Source organism: Taudactylus pleione, unplaced genomic scaffold (genome assembly GCF_031769625.1).
Source record: "Taudactylus pleione unplaced genomic scaffold, aTauple2 ptg000535l, whole genome shotgun sequence".
NCBI lineage: Eukaryota > Metazoa > Chordata > Amphibia > Anura > Myobatrachidae > Taudactylus > Taudactylus pleione.
The window spans coordinates 3,706,554-3,724,766 of NW_028284937.1; the positions used below are offsets into that span (position 1 = coordinate 3,706,554).

The following is an 18,213-nucleotide window of genomic DNA, read 5'->3' on the forward strand; positions in this document are numbered from 1 at the left end:
ACTGTGAAGAGAGGAGAGGCACTATGGGCAAAACAGACAGTAGGCTAAACAGACAGCCAGTCCGGAATAAATGAGAATTATTAAAAAGGGACAGAGGATAGTATTGTTATTACTATCACTCCTGCACCCACCTTGACTATCTCCCAACCTTCTTCACTGGGACCCCCACCAGGACACAGATCTCTAGGAGACCGGTGAGGGCAGTGGGGTATCCACCATTTCCAGGGGTGGAAGAGACCACAACTGGTACCAGGCTTCATGGACACATGGGTCTGCTGTGCTGATGGCCGAGGCACTGGGCTGTGTGACAGGGGACAATGGGCTGAGAGCTGTATGACAGGTTGAGCAGGGGGGACCGGGCTGCGTGACAAGGGCATATTACAGACAGGTTGATATTATAGACAGAGGGAAATATTACAGAAAATGTGGTACTACAGACCATGGGGGGGATATTACAGATGGGGGCTGATCATGGCAGGTACAGAGGTGATATTACAGCTCGCTGACTGTCAGCCATTGAGAGACAGCAGCAGCGTTTTGAATTGTGGCTAGTGGACCGGCAGTCAGTCATGAGCAGCCCGCAGCGGCCACTCCTGATTGGCTTCTGGTACGCTAGCCGGTGCCACATTTAAAATGCCACCACTGTCTCTCTATTGCTCGTCCAGCTGATTGCCCAGCGACAAATCCTGATTCTCATCTGCACTATCCTAGTCCTGATTCTCATCTGCACTATCCTAGTCCTGATTCTCATCTGAACTATCCTAGTCCTGATTCTCATCTGCACTATCCTAGTCCTGATTCTCATCTGCACCATCCTAGTCTCCAGTGCAACCCCCTCTCACTCAGCATCAATGATCCTGTCGATCTGCCTCCCAGGGCACTGGGTCACTGACTGCTATTGTTATCTGCCACTCAGTTGTATAGATATCTCATTGTGTTATTTTTTTTCCCATAACCTGTAGTTATCAACTGATTGTATTTTTGATGTGTTTTATTGTACATTCCCTGTACGGCGCTACAGACACTTTGTGGCACTATATAAAGTAGGGATGTGCAGGCTCGGTTTTACTCGGATTTACTCGGTTCTTATCGCCACTTTACCGCAAATTCGGATTTATTATATTGGCTATCCAAAACACATGATAGGCGACAGCCAATAAAATGCCGTTTAAAGATCCGAGTAAAACCGAACCCGCTCACCCCTGATATAAAGGATTACATATACTATGGGGCATATTCCATTGGGTGCGTGAATTCCAAAAATCCCGCACCTGCCAGGTTTTTCCTGTAGGTGTAGGTTTTTTGCAATTAGGTGCGGGGATTTTTCTTTTTTGATTGTCAGGTGGTATTTTCACGCAACCCCAGAAAAGTGTGATTTTTCCTAAAATCGTTATTTTTAGGAAAAATCAGTGGAACTTGCTCTGGCACCCCGGCGGCACCCCCCCTTAGGTCTAATTAAGCAATTGGAAGTTTCCAATTAGCTTAATTAGTCCTTAATTACTTACCTTCTGCAGCGCTGTCTTCTGCATCTTCTTCAGCATCCAGCGTTGAAAGCCGAGTCCTACAGGGTGAGTATGTCAGTATGTGTGTGTATGGCCCCCCAGTGCCTGTGTGCTCCCCCCGGAATGGGCGCTGGGATAACTACATCTCCCAGCAGCTGCCTCTCCAGTGTGAAGATAGAGGGGAGGCCACCGAGAGCCGCGGAGACCACCGGAGACCCCCGGGCAGGTGATTTTCTTTTTTCTTACGCTGCGCGGGGTTTTCAGAGCTGAAAACCCTGCGACCACTTTTTTTAAAATTGAATACCGCGGGTATCGGGAGCACGCACACCCGGGGTATTCCAAAATTGGACGCTGTTGCTAAACCTCGCGCCAAATTGGATATGCTCCGATATGTCACTTTGTTCTTGGAACATCATTCCTCTTACAGGTAAAAAAAAAATCCTGCTAACTTTGGTATAAAAACTGTGAAATCTATACAGAAAATAGCCAGCAGGTGTCACCAAAGCTTCAAAATTCTTAAATGTTCAATACTGTGCTTAGACTCTACAACTGAATACAATGCAAAGTATACATTTCTTTTTCCATTATACTTTACAAGTATTGTGATTTAATAGTATACATGTACATACCTACGCTTTATCTGGAAGGTATTTGAAATTAAATTCTGGAAATATTTGTAGAATATTTTCTGTTTGTTGAAAATATATGTATACTTTATGTTAGTCGATTACTGACAGAATAAACTATAAAACAATTACACTGTAGCAATGTAGCTCTTAAGCCGCGTTTCCACTAGCCGATAAAATGAACGATATCATTATCGTTCATTATATCGTCCCGTGGCTATGCCGTCAACGACTAGCGATGCGCGCTCCTACTGGTCGTTGACAACGTCGCTCATCTCCCGTACTTGCAGGGCAACCTAACGATATTTTCAGGTTCTGCAAGTACAGGGATGAGGGAGGGTGATGTCACTGAGCGATATATCGTTCAGTGTGGGGGCTCAATGTCGTTTAGGACATTGAGCACACCACTGCCGGGGACACAATACACGATATCGCTCATGGAGTGAATCGTGTGGATATGCGCCATTAGTGTTGAGATTCCATGTGGGCTCTCAACACTACTAACAATACAGAGTAACTTTCCGATTCTCTGACCAATCAGAGCGAAGCTGCTCTGTAATGATAGGCTCAATGCAGTACTTCAATGTCCATTGGTTTTTCATACCAAAATAATGACTGCAAGCTGGAAGTCAGAAAAGGATCCCCCAATGGACTTAGGTGAACAACAATTGGATAAAAGAAAAGTTTTAGGGAGTATTTATTTAGTTTTTTTTTAATATCAGACTTTTTTGCATGCGTGTGGTTATTTCACTGATTTTTTTTTTACAGGTGTACTAGAGGTCCCATCAAAACCTGGATGCCAGGGCATGTTGGCGCTTATAGATTTAAAGGCGCCATCATACCCAAGCAGTTTCTGATTGCAGAGGCTTGTCAGAACCAGTAATGCGCATGCAAAAAAAATACATATCAAGTGTTTGAGAAGGCATTATTTCCCCCCATGATGAATATACTCGGGCTTGCAGACATTGTGACAAGGGAACCCAATGATGTAGGTTCTCCTGTTATAATGCCAGCAGCCATCTATCATAGCCTGATGCTGGTAGATTTCAAGCTCTAGGGTTTTTAGCCTACTTTGGAGAGGGGGAGGGGGGGGGCTTCCGTAATTTATTTATTTATAACATTTATTTATTCATTAGAATTAATGGTATTTCCAACATTCCTTTCTAAAGCTTTTTGCTCCCCCCCTCCCCAAATATAAGTAAGTATTTTTTGTCCTTATGATGTCTGTGTTAATTGCAAATATTAATGGAATTTATCTTGGCTTTCATAAAATGCATTCCTCAACTATTAATGCATCAGTTTAACCTATATGTATATTTCTATAGAAAACTATCAAGTTAGAAGAACTACGAGGACTAGTGGAAGAACACAAACTTCTGTTAGAGGTAGGTGGTACAATATCATGCACAGTGAATGCATACAGATGTTTAAATATCTATAGCTACTTTTTAAATACTTTATACATGTAGGGTCAGATTTTAAGTTTTATGTAAGTTACTTTGTGTCATGTAAATGAAACTTGCGTAAAATTTCTTGTATTGGGCATGAACGTAAATTCTGTTCATATTTTCAGTTGACTGAATTCTATAATTATGGCCCCTAATGCTAGAGGAAGCGGGTCACAGGAGCTCACTTATAAGTTCATTACAGTACGATCCTGCACACATAATCAATGACCCAGATGTGTCCGACATTCACTCACACATATCTTTCAGATACAGCTTTCAGGGGGCACATCTTTACTTGTCCCCTAAGCCTGGTGCAAGTTTCCAAACTGACAATGATGATCTCAACATCTTTGTGTCTGACATATCTATAAGCTAGATTTAAAGTTCTACTCATTTTTACTTTTAACTGTAAATCAGGCCTATAATGCGTTCACATGTTACATAAAGTATAAAACTCTATATTTTACAAAATAAGTTCACACTTATGTGACAAACCAGTAAGAACATTACTTTACACACCTACCCTAATTTTTTCGCTTAGCATATACATTCTTCTGTGAAAGGCATAATGGTAACATTTGAGATTACAGCTGCTTTCATAAGCCAAATGTAAAGAATTGTATTCACATCCCACATCGGATAATAAAGATGATCTGAAAATATTGTAATTGCTTTTTTTTTCTTCAGTTGTCTTGTGGTTGAAAGCATGCTGAATCTGGACAAAACAAAACTATTTGGGGCAAAAACTGTCCACTTAAAATGTAATCTTTGCAGTTTTGGAGGTTCATGATTCGGGTCAGTTGGGATTATGCATTACAATATTGGATCAGGTATACCTCGCAGGAGGCTGTAGGTCACACCACTGAGTCACCCACGCGGTGTCACAGTTCAGGTTTAGATTACAAAGTATACCATACTGGCATGGATCAGGGGCAAACACAGGATTTCTGGTGGATGTTTCCAAATGTTTACATGGTCAAACCTACTTAATAAATATTGTGGCGGTACTTGTGCCTTCACAATACCTGTTATGTAATCGTCATCGGTGGCGATAACAGATGACCGTCATTTAAAAAATACTTTATTCTTTGAATAAGGCATTTTTTTTAAAATGAAGGAGGCGTAGAGGTACAGCCATTGTCCACTGTTTAAACTAAGAAGCCTCATATTTCCACGCATAGTCCATGGTCCGGAGAAAGGTGGAACCCCTTCCTTTTTTCATCTCTCAACCTCCTTTTGTTTCATTTATAGCTCCCTATTTAGCATGTTTCTTATTCCCCTCTATTAATCACTTTTCTCACACTCAGTTACTGTACCTCCCTGTTTCTTTTGTTATTTATGTCCCCTCACTTTTATTTTGTCTGGATTATCTCTTCTTTCTGCGTAGTACGTGAGGCAGCTGGGATCAGACAGACCTATTTCTGCGGAGCCGTCTCAATAGTGGTAGGGCCATGCACTGCAGTAATGGGCTGCAGGTCCCCCTACCTCCGCAGAGCCACAGAAGGCGACTGTCTGCCTTATTTTTTCTTTCCATGAGCATACTGGAGATAGTGATTTGAGCAGGGAGTTTCCGAGTATTTGGAAACACACCCTTGGTAGTATGTGCAGATAGAACACCATTATTTATTAGTAATAGTTTCTTATATAGCGCAGCATATTCCGTTGCGCTTTACAATTGGAAATAAATAGAACAAAACTGGGTAGTAACACACAGACCATAGATATCTATTTTTTTGCATGTGGTACTTGCACCTTATTAACAGCTATCAAAATACTACATTGCTTTGTGTGACATCCTCTAGGAAAAACTCACCTATTTCAACCAGATAACAATCCTATAACAAGTTATCGATTTAGAACAAAGTTATGTATATACTAAAGGGGATGCCGTCTGCCGGAACCCCGGCACTGGAATCCCGATCGCCGACAGAACACCGGGGATAGAAACCCGACATGACTGTGGATGCTGACGCCAGGATCCTGGCAGACGGCATCCTGATCGTAAGGAGACTGGAGATAGGTAAGTATCAGTCGCTGGGGGGGGGGGCTGGTTAGGTTTAGGCACCCCAGGGGGACTTAGGGTTAGGCTGCGGAAGGGAGCAGGTTAGGGGAAGGCTTTAGACAGGGGTTTTAGGTTCAAGCACCACTGAGGGAGGTAAGGGTTAGGCACTAAGGGGGGAGGGTTAGGCACTAAGGCGGGAAGGTTAGGGTTAGGCACTAAGGGGGGAGGGTTAGGCACTAAGGCAGGAAGGTTAGGGTTATGCAGTAAGGGGGGAGGGTTAGGTTTAGGCACTTACCAGGAGAGTTAGTATGAGGGTGCAGGAAATGAGGGTTAGGGGGTAAATAGAACAGGGGAACAGCACTCACCGTTCCCGTCAGGATTTGAACCATCGGGATGCCGCTGTCTGTGTACTGACAGCCGCATCCCGTCCATTGGTATTTCATACCGATTCCACACTTAACCACATTACATGGCAGAAAAATATGTTACTAAAGCTGCGTATCCACTAGCAGATAGTGTAACGATAGTACGATTACAACATTGTAATCGTACAGTCTTTCCTCTTCCTCTGCAGTGCCTACACTGAACGATATGTCTTTCAGTGTAGGCTCCCTCCCTCATCCCTGAACATAGTCAATCTGTCGTTATCGGCAGATTGCCAAGCATGTTCAGGCGATGATTGATGTAGAAAACGACCAGTGGGAGCGCGCATCGCTGGTTGTTTTCGACAGTTTCATGCACGATTCATGCATGATTAATGAGCGATTGAACAATAATGATATCGTTATCGTTCAATTGCTCATTTTCTCAGCAAGTGGATACGCGGCTTAAGATAGGCATTCTGTGGAAATGCTCTCTGTAATAGGCATTTTGACTATTTAGCCAATACACATTTATGTCATATACACCACTGCATATTTGTGAAAACTTCTAATTTCTCAATAAAGACACCGTTAAATTGACCAAACACACACAAAGGCTATGTTTAGACAGCATTACACAGAAAGCTTTATGTCAGATAATTCAGCTGAACTTCAACTGTTTTTGGTCAGATCACAGGCTACTGTTACAGGCTACTAGTAATATGTTCTAAATGCTGTTTTTGCATTTAAAAATATATTAAACGGCCTCATGGAAATAGCTCTATATTCTCTGTGAAAACACTTTCTATAAATATCTTTTTTCCAGGCAGTAATAAAAGGCATATGTTTTTGTTCTGCTGTTTACTGATGACACTTCCATCCACTTGTTCCTATGCAGCCAGCTCCCTATGGTTTCTCCTTACTGTGTATTTATATTTGCAGATGTCCCTACGCTGTGAATATGTAAAAAACCCCAAAGTAATAACATAATTGTGACATTATGTCTCGGGGTTGGGGCCACAATAAATCGTTCACAGCACCACAATCCTGACACCCCCATCCCGCAATTATGTGAATCACAGTGTTACATTGTGGTGGCCTGGGTCATAATTACACATTCCCAGCAATTTGCGTCATCACTGTCCCGCTTCGCTCACTTCACTGGCAAAGTGGCTGGGATATGGGATGGTTATCTGCTCTCCAAAATTCAGGAGTCTTCAATAGATTAGGCATGCATGTATACATGAATGTCTTTGTACAGTGAGTTCAAAAAGTCCCTCCGTAGTGGGACATCACTTTGAACACGTAATGTAGATAAGTCATACTTGCCTACTTTTGAAAATTAGTTTCATGGTGATTGTAAATGCTAGTAGAATGTGCCGCGCGTAGCGCGGCGCCATGGGGGCGTGTCAGGCTCCACCCAATGGGCTTGTCTAGCTCAATCTATGGGCATATCTATTACCACTCAGGGGTGTGTCCTGCAGTGAAAGTGCTCTTAGTATATAGTTTCCTGCAGTAGAAACTATAGTACTAAGAGCAGCATGCTGCCAGAACAGGTTTGTGTATTAGAGATAAAAAGCAGTGACAAGTAAACCCTATGTTCTAAGACCTAGGGGTAAATTTACTAAAGTGAGAGTTTTTAGAAGAGAGTTTTAAAAGTGATGTTGCCCATAGCAACCAATCAGATTCTAGCTATTATCTTCTAGAAGGTTATAGTTAAATGTTAAGTAGAATCTGATTGATTGCTATGGGCAACATCACTTAATACTCACTTCTAAAAACTCACTTTAGTAAATTTATACTATACTATACTCAACTAGCAAATACAACAATCTATATAAAACCAGTGACAATAGTAATTTAAAAAAGACCATATACTGTACAGTACTGAAAATGTGCATGTTAAAGGGAAGAATGGCAAATACTAATTTATGCAGGCTCAATTGTACGAGTCTAAAGCTGGGAACACACTTTACGATGTGTGACTCAGCCGTCTGTGCCATGTGATTTAATGATACATCGCGTGCACCGTACACACTACACGATCCAGTGTAGGCAGGTGCGATGTGTCATTACCTTCTGTATGTAACAGCACCAGGTGGTTTATTGTATTGTCCATCTGCTGTGCAACACAGCTTATGGAACAATGCGACAAACAACCATTGTGCATGCGCAATGGACGGACACACTACACAATACATACGCATATATATATATTAGGGGTGTGCACCGGCCACTTTTCGTGTTTTGTGTTTTGGTTTTGGATCTGGATCTTTCTTCGTGTTTTGGATCTGGATTGGTTTTGCCAAAACCACCCTTCCGTGTTTTGGGTTCTGGGTTTTGTGTTTTGGATCTGTATTTTTTTGAAAAAAAGCATAAAAACAGCTAAAATCACAGAATTTGTAGGTTTTTCTGCTCCTATGCTATTATTAACCTCAATAACCTTAATTTCCACTCATTTCCAGTCTATTCTGAACACCTCACACCTCACAATAGTGTTTTTATGTCCAAAAGGTTGCACCGAGGTAGCTGGATGACTATGCTAAGCGACACGAGTGGGCGGCACAAACACGTGACCCATCTAGGCGTGAAACTGCAGTGGCAGACAGGATGGCAGTTTGAAAAACTAGGCCCCAAACTGTACATAATGCAAAGAAAAAAAAGAGGTGCAAGATGGAATTGTCCTTGGGCCCTCCCACCCACCCTTATGTTGTATAAACAGGACATGCACACTTTAACAAACCAATCATTTCAGCGCCAGGGTCTGCCACACAACTGTGGCTGAAATGATTGGTTCGTTTGGGCCCCCACAAAACAAGCTGGCAATTATTCTGTCCCTGCACAAACTGGCTCTACGGAGGCAAGATGTCATCCTCATCCTCCTCATCCACCGATTCCTCACCCTCTTCAGTGTGTACATCCTCATCCTCACAGAGTATTAATTCGTCCCTGCTGGAACCACAGGTCCCTCTGTACGTTCTGGAGGCTGGTCTCCCTGGAAGAGTTGATAATTCATTTTATGAACATCATCTTCTCCACATTTTGTGGAAGCAACCTCCTACGCCTTTCGCTGACAAGGTTCCCGGCTGCACTAAACACTCTTTCGGAGTACACACTGGAGGGGGGGCAACTCAGGTAAAATAGAGCCAGTTTGTACAGGGACGGACTGTCTGACATGCCTACTTGGATGCTGTCACCGATGTAATCCTTTAACAGACAGACGCACGCTTGTCGCTGCTGCTTTGAGGATGCAAGTGCGGCTACAGCCCACACAATTCACAAAGACAGAAAAAAAAAAAGAATATTTTTATTGTTTGTGGAGCGCACTTTGAGGGTGTCACCACCCTTTAACAGACAGACGCACGCTTGTCGCTGCTGCTTTGAGGATGCAAGTGCGGCTACAGCCCACACAATTCACAAAGACAGAAAAAAGAAGAAGAATATTTTTATTGTTTGTGTAGCACACTTTGAGGGTGTCACCACCCTTTAACAGACAGACGCACGCTTGTCGCTGCTGCTTTAAGGATGCAGGTGCGGCTACAGCCCACACATTTCACAAAGACCGAAAAAAAAGAACAATATTTTAATTGTTTGTGTAGCACACTTTGAGGGTGTCACCACCCTTTAACAGACAGACGCACGCTTGTCGCTGCTGCTTTAAGGATGCAGGTGCGGCTACAGCCCACACAATTCACAAAGACAGAAAAAAGAAGAAGAATATTTTTATTGTTTGTGTAGCACACTTTGAGGGTGTCACCACCCTTTAACAGACAGACGCACGCTTGTCGCTGCTGCTTTGAGGATGCAAGTGCGGCTACATCGCACACAAGTCACAAACACATAAAAAAAATAGTTTTTTATTTTTTGGAACACTTTGAGAGTTACACCACCCTTTAACAGACAGACGCACGCTTGTCGCTGCTGCTTTGAGGATGCAGGTGGAATCTAGACGGGATTTGGAACCGAGGACACACTACCTCCATCAATTGTCTAAATCCCACTGCACTAATGGCGGATACCGGACGCACGTCTAACACCAACATAGCAGTCAAGGCCTCAGTTATACATTTTTCTTCAGGATGACTGCTGTCATACTTCATCCTCATCGCTAGGGACTGTTGGAGGGTCAATTGTTTAGTAAAAGTAGTGATGTTCCTACTTCCTCTCTGGGATGATGAACAACTCCCAGCAGCAGCAACAGCACTAGGAGGAAGTGGTTCTTGATCTTTCCCTATTTTATTTTTATCGGAGAAAGTTTGGTCCTCCATTTATGTTATATTGATATATACGTGCGGCTAAAGCGCACACAAACACAGAAAATATTTTTTTATTTTTGCTGGAGAGTAGTGCACTTTGTGGGTTACACCACCCTTTAAGAAATGAGCCAGCCGGCTCTTTACTTATGGGACACAGGCGCACGCTTGGCGCTGCTCCTTTGTTGATGCATGTGCAGCCACAGTGCACACAAGTCACAAACACAGAAAATATATATTTTTTTGGTTTGGAGTGTACTTTGGGGGTTACAGAACCCTTTAACGGTCAAGCAAGCCGGCCCTTTACTTATGACACAGGCGCACGCTTGGCACTACTTTGTTGATGCACGTGCGGCTACTGCGCACACAATTCACAAACACAGAAAATAATTTTTTTTTTGGTTTGGACTGGAGTGTACTTTCGGGGGTTACAGCACCCTTTAATGGTCAAGCCAGCCGGCCCTTTACTTATGACACAGGCGCACGCTTGGCACTTCTTTGTTGATGCACGTGCGGCTACTGCGCACACAATTCACAAACACAGAAAATTATTTTTTTTTTGGTTTGGACTGGAGTGTACTTTCGGGGGTTACAGCACCCTTTAACGGTCAAGCCAGCCGGCCCTTTACTTATGACACAGGCGCACGCTTGGCACTACTTTGTTGATGCACGTGCGGCTACTGCGCACACAATTCACAAACACAGAAAATAATTTTTTTTTGGTTTGGACTGGAGTGTACTTTCGGGGGTTACAGCACCCTTTAACGGTCAAGCCAGCCGGCCCTTTACTTATGACACAGGCGCACGCTTGGCACTACTTTGTTGATGCACGTGCGGCTACTGCGCACACAATTCACAAACACAGAAAATAATTTTTTTTTTGGTTTGGACTGGAGTGTACTTTCGGGGGTTACAGCACCCTTAACGGTCAAGCCAGCCGGCCCTTTACTTATGACACAGGCGCACGCTTGGCACTACTTTGTTGATGCACGTGCGGCTACTGCGCACACAATTCACAAACACAGAAAATAATTTTTTTTTGGTTTGGACTGGAGTGTACTTTCGGGGGTTACAGCACCCTTTAACGGTCAAGCCAGCCGGCCCTTTACTTATGACACAGGCGCACGCTTGGCACTACTTTGTTGATGCACGTGCGGCTACTGCGCACACAATTCACAAACACAGAAAATATATTATTTTTTTAGCACTTGGGGGGAGCACCCCTGATGGACAGAGCACCCCCTGGACAACACTACAGCACTCCTTTAGGACTGGGACACTGCACAGGACTTTGGAGTGGACACAGCCCCTATGGAGAACTGACTGCACAACACAGTCCAGCCAGCCCCTATGGACTTTGAAGTAGTGGACACAGCCCCTATTAACAACAGCAGCACAGCACAACACAGCCAGCCCCTATGGACTTTGAAGTAGTGGACAACAGCAGCACTACACTACACTACACTACACTACACAGCCCTAACTCCCACCCTCCCTCTTCACTGTCCACAGCCGAGTGAGAAAATGGCGCCGATGCGGGTACCTTATATAGGATCCAAAACCCGCGAGACTCGGAAGGCGGGATGATGACGTTTTGCCTCGATTTCAGATCCGAGTCAGGCGGGAAAAGTCGAGCCTGACTCGGATCGGACTCGGATCGGGGGGGCTTGGGGGGGTTCGGATTTCAGAAATCCGAACCCGCTCACCCCTAATATATATATATATATACACATATATATATATATATATATATATATATATTTATATATATATATATTTATATTAGGGGTGTGCACCGGCCACTTTTCGTGTTTTGTGTTTTAGTTTTGGATCTGGATCTTTCTTCGTGTTTTGGATCTGGATTGGTTTTGCCAAAACCACCCTTCCGTGTTTTGGGTTCTGGGTTTTGGATCTGTATTTTTTTGAAAAAAAGCATAAAAACAGCTAAAATCACAGAATTTGTAGGTTTTTCTGCTCCTATGCTATTATTAACCTCAATAACCTTAATTTCCACTCATTTCCAGTCTATTCTGAACACCTCACACCTCACAATAGTGTTTTTATGTCCAAAAGGTTGCACCGAGGTAGCTGGATGACTATGCTAAGCGACACGAGTGGGCGGCACAAACACGTGACCCATCTAGGCGTGATACTGCAGTGGCAGACAGGATGGCAGTTTGAAAAACTAGGCCCCAAACTGTACATAATGCAAAGAAAAAAAAAGAGGTGCAAGATGGAATTGTCCTTGGGCCCTCCCACCCACCCTTATGTTGTATAAACAGGACATGCACACTTTAACAAACCAATCATTTCAGCGCCAGGGTCTGCCACACAACTGTGGCTGAAATGATTGGTTCGTTTGGGCCCCCACAAAACAAGCTGGCAATTAATGTGTCCCTGCACAAACTGGCTCTACGGAGGCAAAATGTCATCCTCATCCTCCTCATCCACCGATTCCTCACCCTCTTCAGTGTGTACATCCTCATCCTCACAAAGTATTAACTCGTCCCCACTTGAATCCACCACCACAGGTCCCTCTGTACGTTCTGGAGGCTGGTCTCCCTGGAAGAGCGGATAATTCATTTTGATGAACATCATCTTCTCCACATTCTGTGGAAGCAACCTCCTACGCCTTTCGCTGACAAGGTTCCCGGCTGCACTAAACACTCTTTCGGAGTACACACTGGAGGGGGGGGCAACTCAGGTAAAATAGAGCCAGTTTGTACAGGGGCCTCCAAATTGCCTCTTTTTCCTGCCAGTACAGGTATGGACTGTCTGACATGCCTACTTGGATGCTGTCACCGATGTAATCCTCCACCATTCTGTCAATGGTGACAGTATCATATGCAGTGACAGTAGACATGTCAGAAATTGTTGCCAGGTCCTTCAGTCCGGACCAGATGTCCAAACTTGGTCCTGCCTGCCCTGCATCACCGCCAGCGGGTTGCTTAGGATACCTAAGTTTTTTCCTGGCAGCCCCAGTTGCGGGAGAAAATGAAGAAGGAGCTGTTGACGTGTCACGTTCCGCTTCAGCTGACAGTGTATTCACCAGCAGGTCTTTGCACCTCTGCAGGCTTGTGTCGGCCGGAAAGAGAGACACCACATAGGCTTTAAACCTAGGATCGAGCACGGTGGCCAAAATTTAGTGGTCTGATTTCAACAGATTGACCACCCTGTAATCCTGGCAAAGCGAATGAAGGGCTTCATCCACAAGTCCCACATGCCGAGCGGAATCGCTCCGTCTTAGCTCCTCCTTCACTTTCTCCAGCTGCTTCTGCAAAAGCCTGATGAGGGGAATGACCTGACTCAAGCTGGCAGTGTCTGAACTGACTTCACGTGTGGCAAGTTCAAAGGGCTGGAGAACCTTGCACAACACAGAAATCATTCTCCACTGCGCTTGAGTCAGGTGCATACCCCCTCCTTTGCCTATGTCATAGGTGGATGTATAGGCTTGAATGGCCTTTTGCTGTTCCTCCATCCTCTGAAGCATATAGAGGGTTGAGTTCCACCGCGTCACAATTGCTTCAGGTGATGGCGGGGCAGGTTCAAGAGTGTTTGCTGGCGCTCCAGTCTTCGGCACGCAGTCGCTGAATGGCGAAAGTGGGCAGAAATTTTTCGGGCCACCCAAAGCGTCTCCTGCACGCCCCTGTCGCTTTTCAGAAAATTCTGCACCACCAAGTTTATTGTGTGAGCAAAACATGGGACGTGCTGGAATTTGCCCAGATGTAATGCCCGCACAATATTGGTGGCGTTGTCAGATATCACAAATCCCCAGGAGAGTCTAAGTGGGGTAAGCCACTGGGCGATGATTTCCCTCAGTTTCTCTAAGAGGTTGTCGGCGGTGTGCCTCTTACTGAAACCGGTGATACACAGCGTAGCCTGCCTTGGAACGAGCTGGCGTTTCTGAGATGCTGCGACTGGTGACGCTGCTGCTGTTGCTGCGTAAGGTGATACATCTACCCAGTGGGCTGTCACAGTCATATAGTCCTTAGTCTGCCCTGTTCCACTTGTCCACATGTCCGTGGTTAAGTGGACATTGGGTACAACCGCATTTTTCAGGACACTGAGGACACTTTTTCTGACGTTTCTGTACAGTCTCGGTATCGCCTGCCTAGTGAAGTGGAATCTAGACGGGATTTGGAACCGGGGACACACTACCTCCAGCAATTGTCTAAATCCCACTGCACTAATGGCGGATACCGGACGCACGTCTAACACCAACATAGCAGTCAAGGCCTCAGTTATACGTTTTGCTTCAGGATGACTGCTGTCGTACTTCATCCTCCTCGCTAAGGACTGTTGGAGGGTCAATTGTTTAGTAAAAGTAGTGGTGTTCCTACTTCCTCTCTGGGATGATGAACGACTCCCAGCAGCAGCAGCAGCGGCAGCAGTAGGCGTAGCAATGCAGGATCCTCCGGTGGAATCCGGGATAGGAGAGTCAGTCATGCCAGTGACATGGCCTGCAGGACTACTTCCGATCCTGACTAAGGAGGAAATTGACGAGGAGGGAGTTGACGGTGTGGTTTGCAGGCGCTTGGATACAACAGGACAATGGGATTTAGGTGTCCCTGGACTGCTTACGGTCTTAGCCAAAGTTTCTGAACTTAACAGTAACTTATTATGAACGCGCTGCAGGTGCCGTATAAGGGAGGATGTTCCTAGGTGGTTAACGTCCCTACCCCTACTTATTCCACCTTTACATAAGGTACATATGGCAAGACAGTTGTTGTCCGGATTTGGATAGAAATATTGTCAAACCAAAGAGGTGGAATGTTTGGTCTTCTGCCCAGGCATGACCGTGATGGGCTTTTTCATCCCACGGACAACAACTGTCTCCCCCGGAGCCTGATTTAAACAAACCACATCACCATCAGAATCCTCCTCGTCAACTTCCTCCTCAGCGCCAGCTACACCAGTATCCTCATCCTGTTGTACTTCAACAGTGACATCTTCAATTTGCATATGAGCAAGTGGACTGTGGGTGCTCCTTTCAGCACTTGCAGGGGGCGTGCAAATGGTGGAAAGAGCCACCTCTTACCGTCCAGTGCTGGGAAGGTCAGGCATCGCAACCACCACCACACTTGGACTCTCCTTGGGGATTTGTGATATCTTCTTAGAAAGCACAGTTCTTCGCTGTGCTTTTGCCAGCTTAACTCTTTTGATTTTTTTAGTGGGAGGAGGGCTTCCATCGTCATGTGAAGCTGAACCACTAGTCATGAACATACTAGGGATCGACCTTAGCCGTTCCTTGCCACTCCGTGTCGTAAATGGCATATTGGCAAGTTTACATTTCTCTTCAGCTGATTTAAATGTTTTTTTCAAGGTCATTTTCCTGAACTTTGTCATTTGGGATTGTATGTGCCCTCTATTATGACATTGGGCATCGCCCTTGGCAGACGACGTTGATGGCATGTTATCGTCTATGTCATGACTAGTGGCAGCAGCTTCAGCACTAGGAGGAAGTGGTTCTTGATCTTTCTCTATTTTATTTTTATCGGAGAAAGTTTGGTCCTCCATTTATGTTATATCGATTTGATATATACGTGCGGCTAAACACAGAAAATATTTTTTTATTTTTGCTGGAGACTAGTGCACTTTGTGGGTTACACCAGCCTTTAAGAAATGAGCCAGCCGGGCTCTTTACTTATGGGACACAGGCGCACGCTTGGCGCTGCTCCTTTGTTGATGCACGTGCGGCTACTGCGCACACAATTCACAAACACAGAAAATATATATTTTTTTGGTTTGGAGTGTACTTTGGGGGTTACAGCACCCTTTAACGGTCAAGTCAGCCGGCCCTTTACTTATGACACAGGCGCACGCTTGGCACTACTTTGTTGATGCACGTGCGGCTACTGCGCACACAATTCACAAACACAGAAAATAATTTTTTTTTTGGTTTGGACTGGAGTGTACTTTGGGGGTTACAGCACCCTTTAATGGTCAAGCCAGCCGGCCATTTACTTATGACACAGGCGCACGCTTGGCACTACTTTGTTGATGCACTTGCGGCTACTGCGCACACAATTCACAAACACAGAAAATAATTTTTTTTTTGGTTTGGACTGGAGTGTACTTTGGGGGTTGCAGCACCCTTTAACGGTCAAGCCAGCCGGCCCTTTACTTATGACACAGGCGCACGCTTGGCACTACTTTGTTGATGCACGTGCGGCTACTGCGCACACAATTCACAAACACAGAAAATATATTATTTTTTTAGCACTTGGTGGGAGCACCCCTGATGGACAGAGCACCCCCTGGACAACACTACAGCACCCCTTTAGGACTGGGACACTGCACAGGTCTTTGGAGTGGACACAGCCCCTATGGAGAACTGACTGCACAACACAGTCCAGCCAGCCCCTATGGACTTTGAAGTAGTGGACACAGCACCTATTAACAACAGCAGCACAGCACAACACAGCCAGCCCCTATGGACTTTGAAGTAGTGGACAACAGCAGCACTACACTACACTACACTACACAGCCCAGCCAGCCCTAACTCCCACCCTCCCTCTTCACTGTCCACAGCAGAGTGAGAAAATGGCGCCGACGCGGGTACCTTATATAGGATCCAAAACCCGCGAGACTCGGAAGGCGGGATGATGACGTTTTGCCTCGATTTCAGATCCGAGTCAGGCGGGAAAAGTCGAGCCTGACTCGGATCGGACTCGGATCGGGGGGGTTCGGATTTCAGAAATCCGAACCCGCTCACCCCTAATATATATATATATATATATATATATATATATTACACAAATAATGAGTGCTAAAGAGCGTTGTGTGTATTATGATAGATTTAGATATACATCTATCATATATATATACTGTACATTGTGTATATACTGTATATATAATATATATATTTATATACACACACATATATAAAATATACAAACAGAGCAGGAGGTTCGTGAGTGCGATATATACAGTATGAGTATTATATATATATATATATATATATATTATATATATATAATATATATACATATATACACACACAATTAATGAGAGATGTGTTATCTAATTATTTAAATTATTTCAGTAAAACATGATTGGCTTACTGACCAGGGTGTAGTCTCCCTTTCCTTGCTAGGGCATGCTGGGGTGCACACTATGGGCAGGGGGTTAGGAGGCTGGCTACGGGGATGCACACTATGGGCAGGGGGTTAGGAGCTGGCTACTGGGGTGCCTACTATGGGTAGGGGATTAGGAGGGTGGCTACGGGAATGCACACTATGGGCAGGGGGTTAGGAGGCTGGCTACTGGGGTGCACACTATGGGAAGGGGGTTAGGAGGCTGGGTACAGGGGTGCACACTATGGGCAAGGGGTTAGGGGGCTGGCTACAGGGGTGCACACTATAGACAGGGGGTTAGGAGGCTGGCTACAGGGATGCACACTATGGGCAGGGGGTTAGGAGGCAGGGGTGCATACTATGGGCAGCGGGTTAGGATGGCTACAGGGGTGCACACTATAGGTTATAGGGGTCCTTACAGCGGGGGATGGTTGAAGCTTTCTATATTAGCTCTTACTGTGGGGGGAAGGGGTAGACTGGCTGGCTATAGTGGTGCACACTGCAGGGGGTGGCAATGGAGGCTGTCCTTATCAGCTTAGTCACACTGTGCAGGGTGTAGGCTCACACAATGTCACTGCACGTGGAAGGTGCCAGATAATGGAGCCGAGCCGTGCTGGTGCAGTGACTGGTCTCTGGGGTGGCAAGTTGCCTCCGGCAGCCAATTGCTGGGGGAGGGGTTTAGAGCAAGTGGGGACGCCCACAGAGTCCGACACAGGCCGGAAGAATAAAAAAAAAAAGTTACCTTCTCTTGAAGGGATGTGGCCGCACATAGATAGCCCGTGGCTGAGGCATGTGCTTCGAGGCTGCTGGACCCAATGCATCAAAAGGGGCCTGGCCCGGTCAGCATACTCCCCCAGCCCAGCGGCAATGACTGAGAGAGCCACCGCTACTTACAAACCCCGCGATGGCTGGCGAAATTACGTCACGCGTTGTCCTTTGGCTCA

The 18,213-nt window shown here is 45.2% G+C and overlaps 1 protein-coding gene across 1 annotated transcript in view; it reads left to right on the plus strand.

The window, feature by feature from the left end:
* KASH5 (KASH domain containing 5) overlaps positions 1 to 18,213 on the plus strand; it is a 163,526-nt gene that overhangs the window by 113,050 nt on the left and 32,263 nt on the right. The window contains exon 11 of the mRNA XM_088450966.1: positions 3,454 to 3,513. Within this exon, the coding sequence (XP_088307092.1) occupies positions 3,454 to 3,513 (60 nt within the window). The remainder of the gene's footprint in view (positions 1 to 3,453; positions 3,514 to 18,213) is intronic.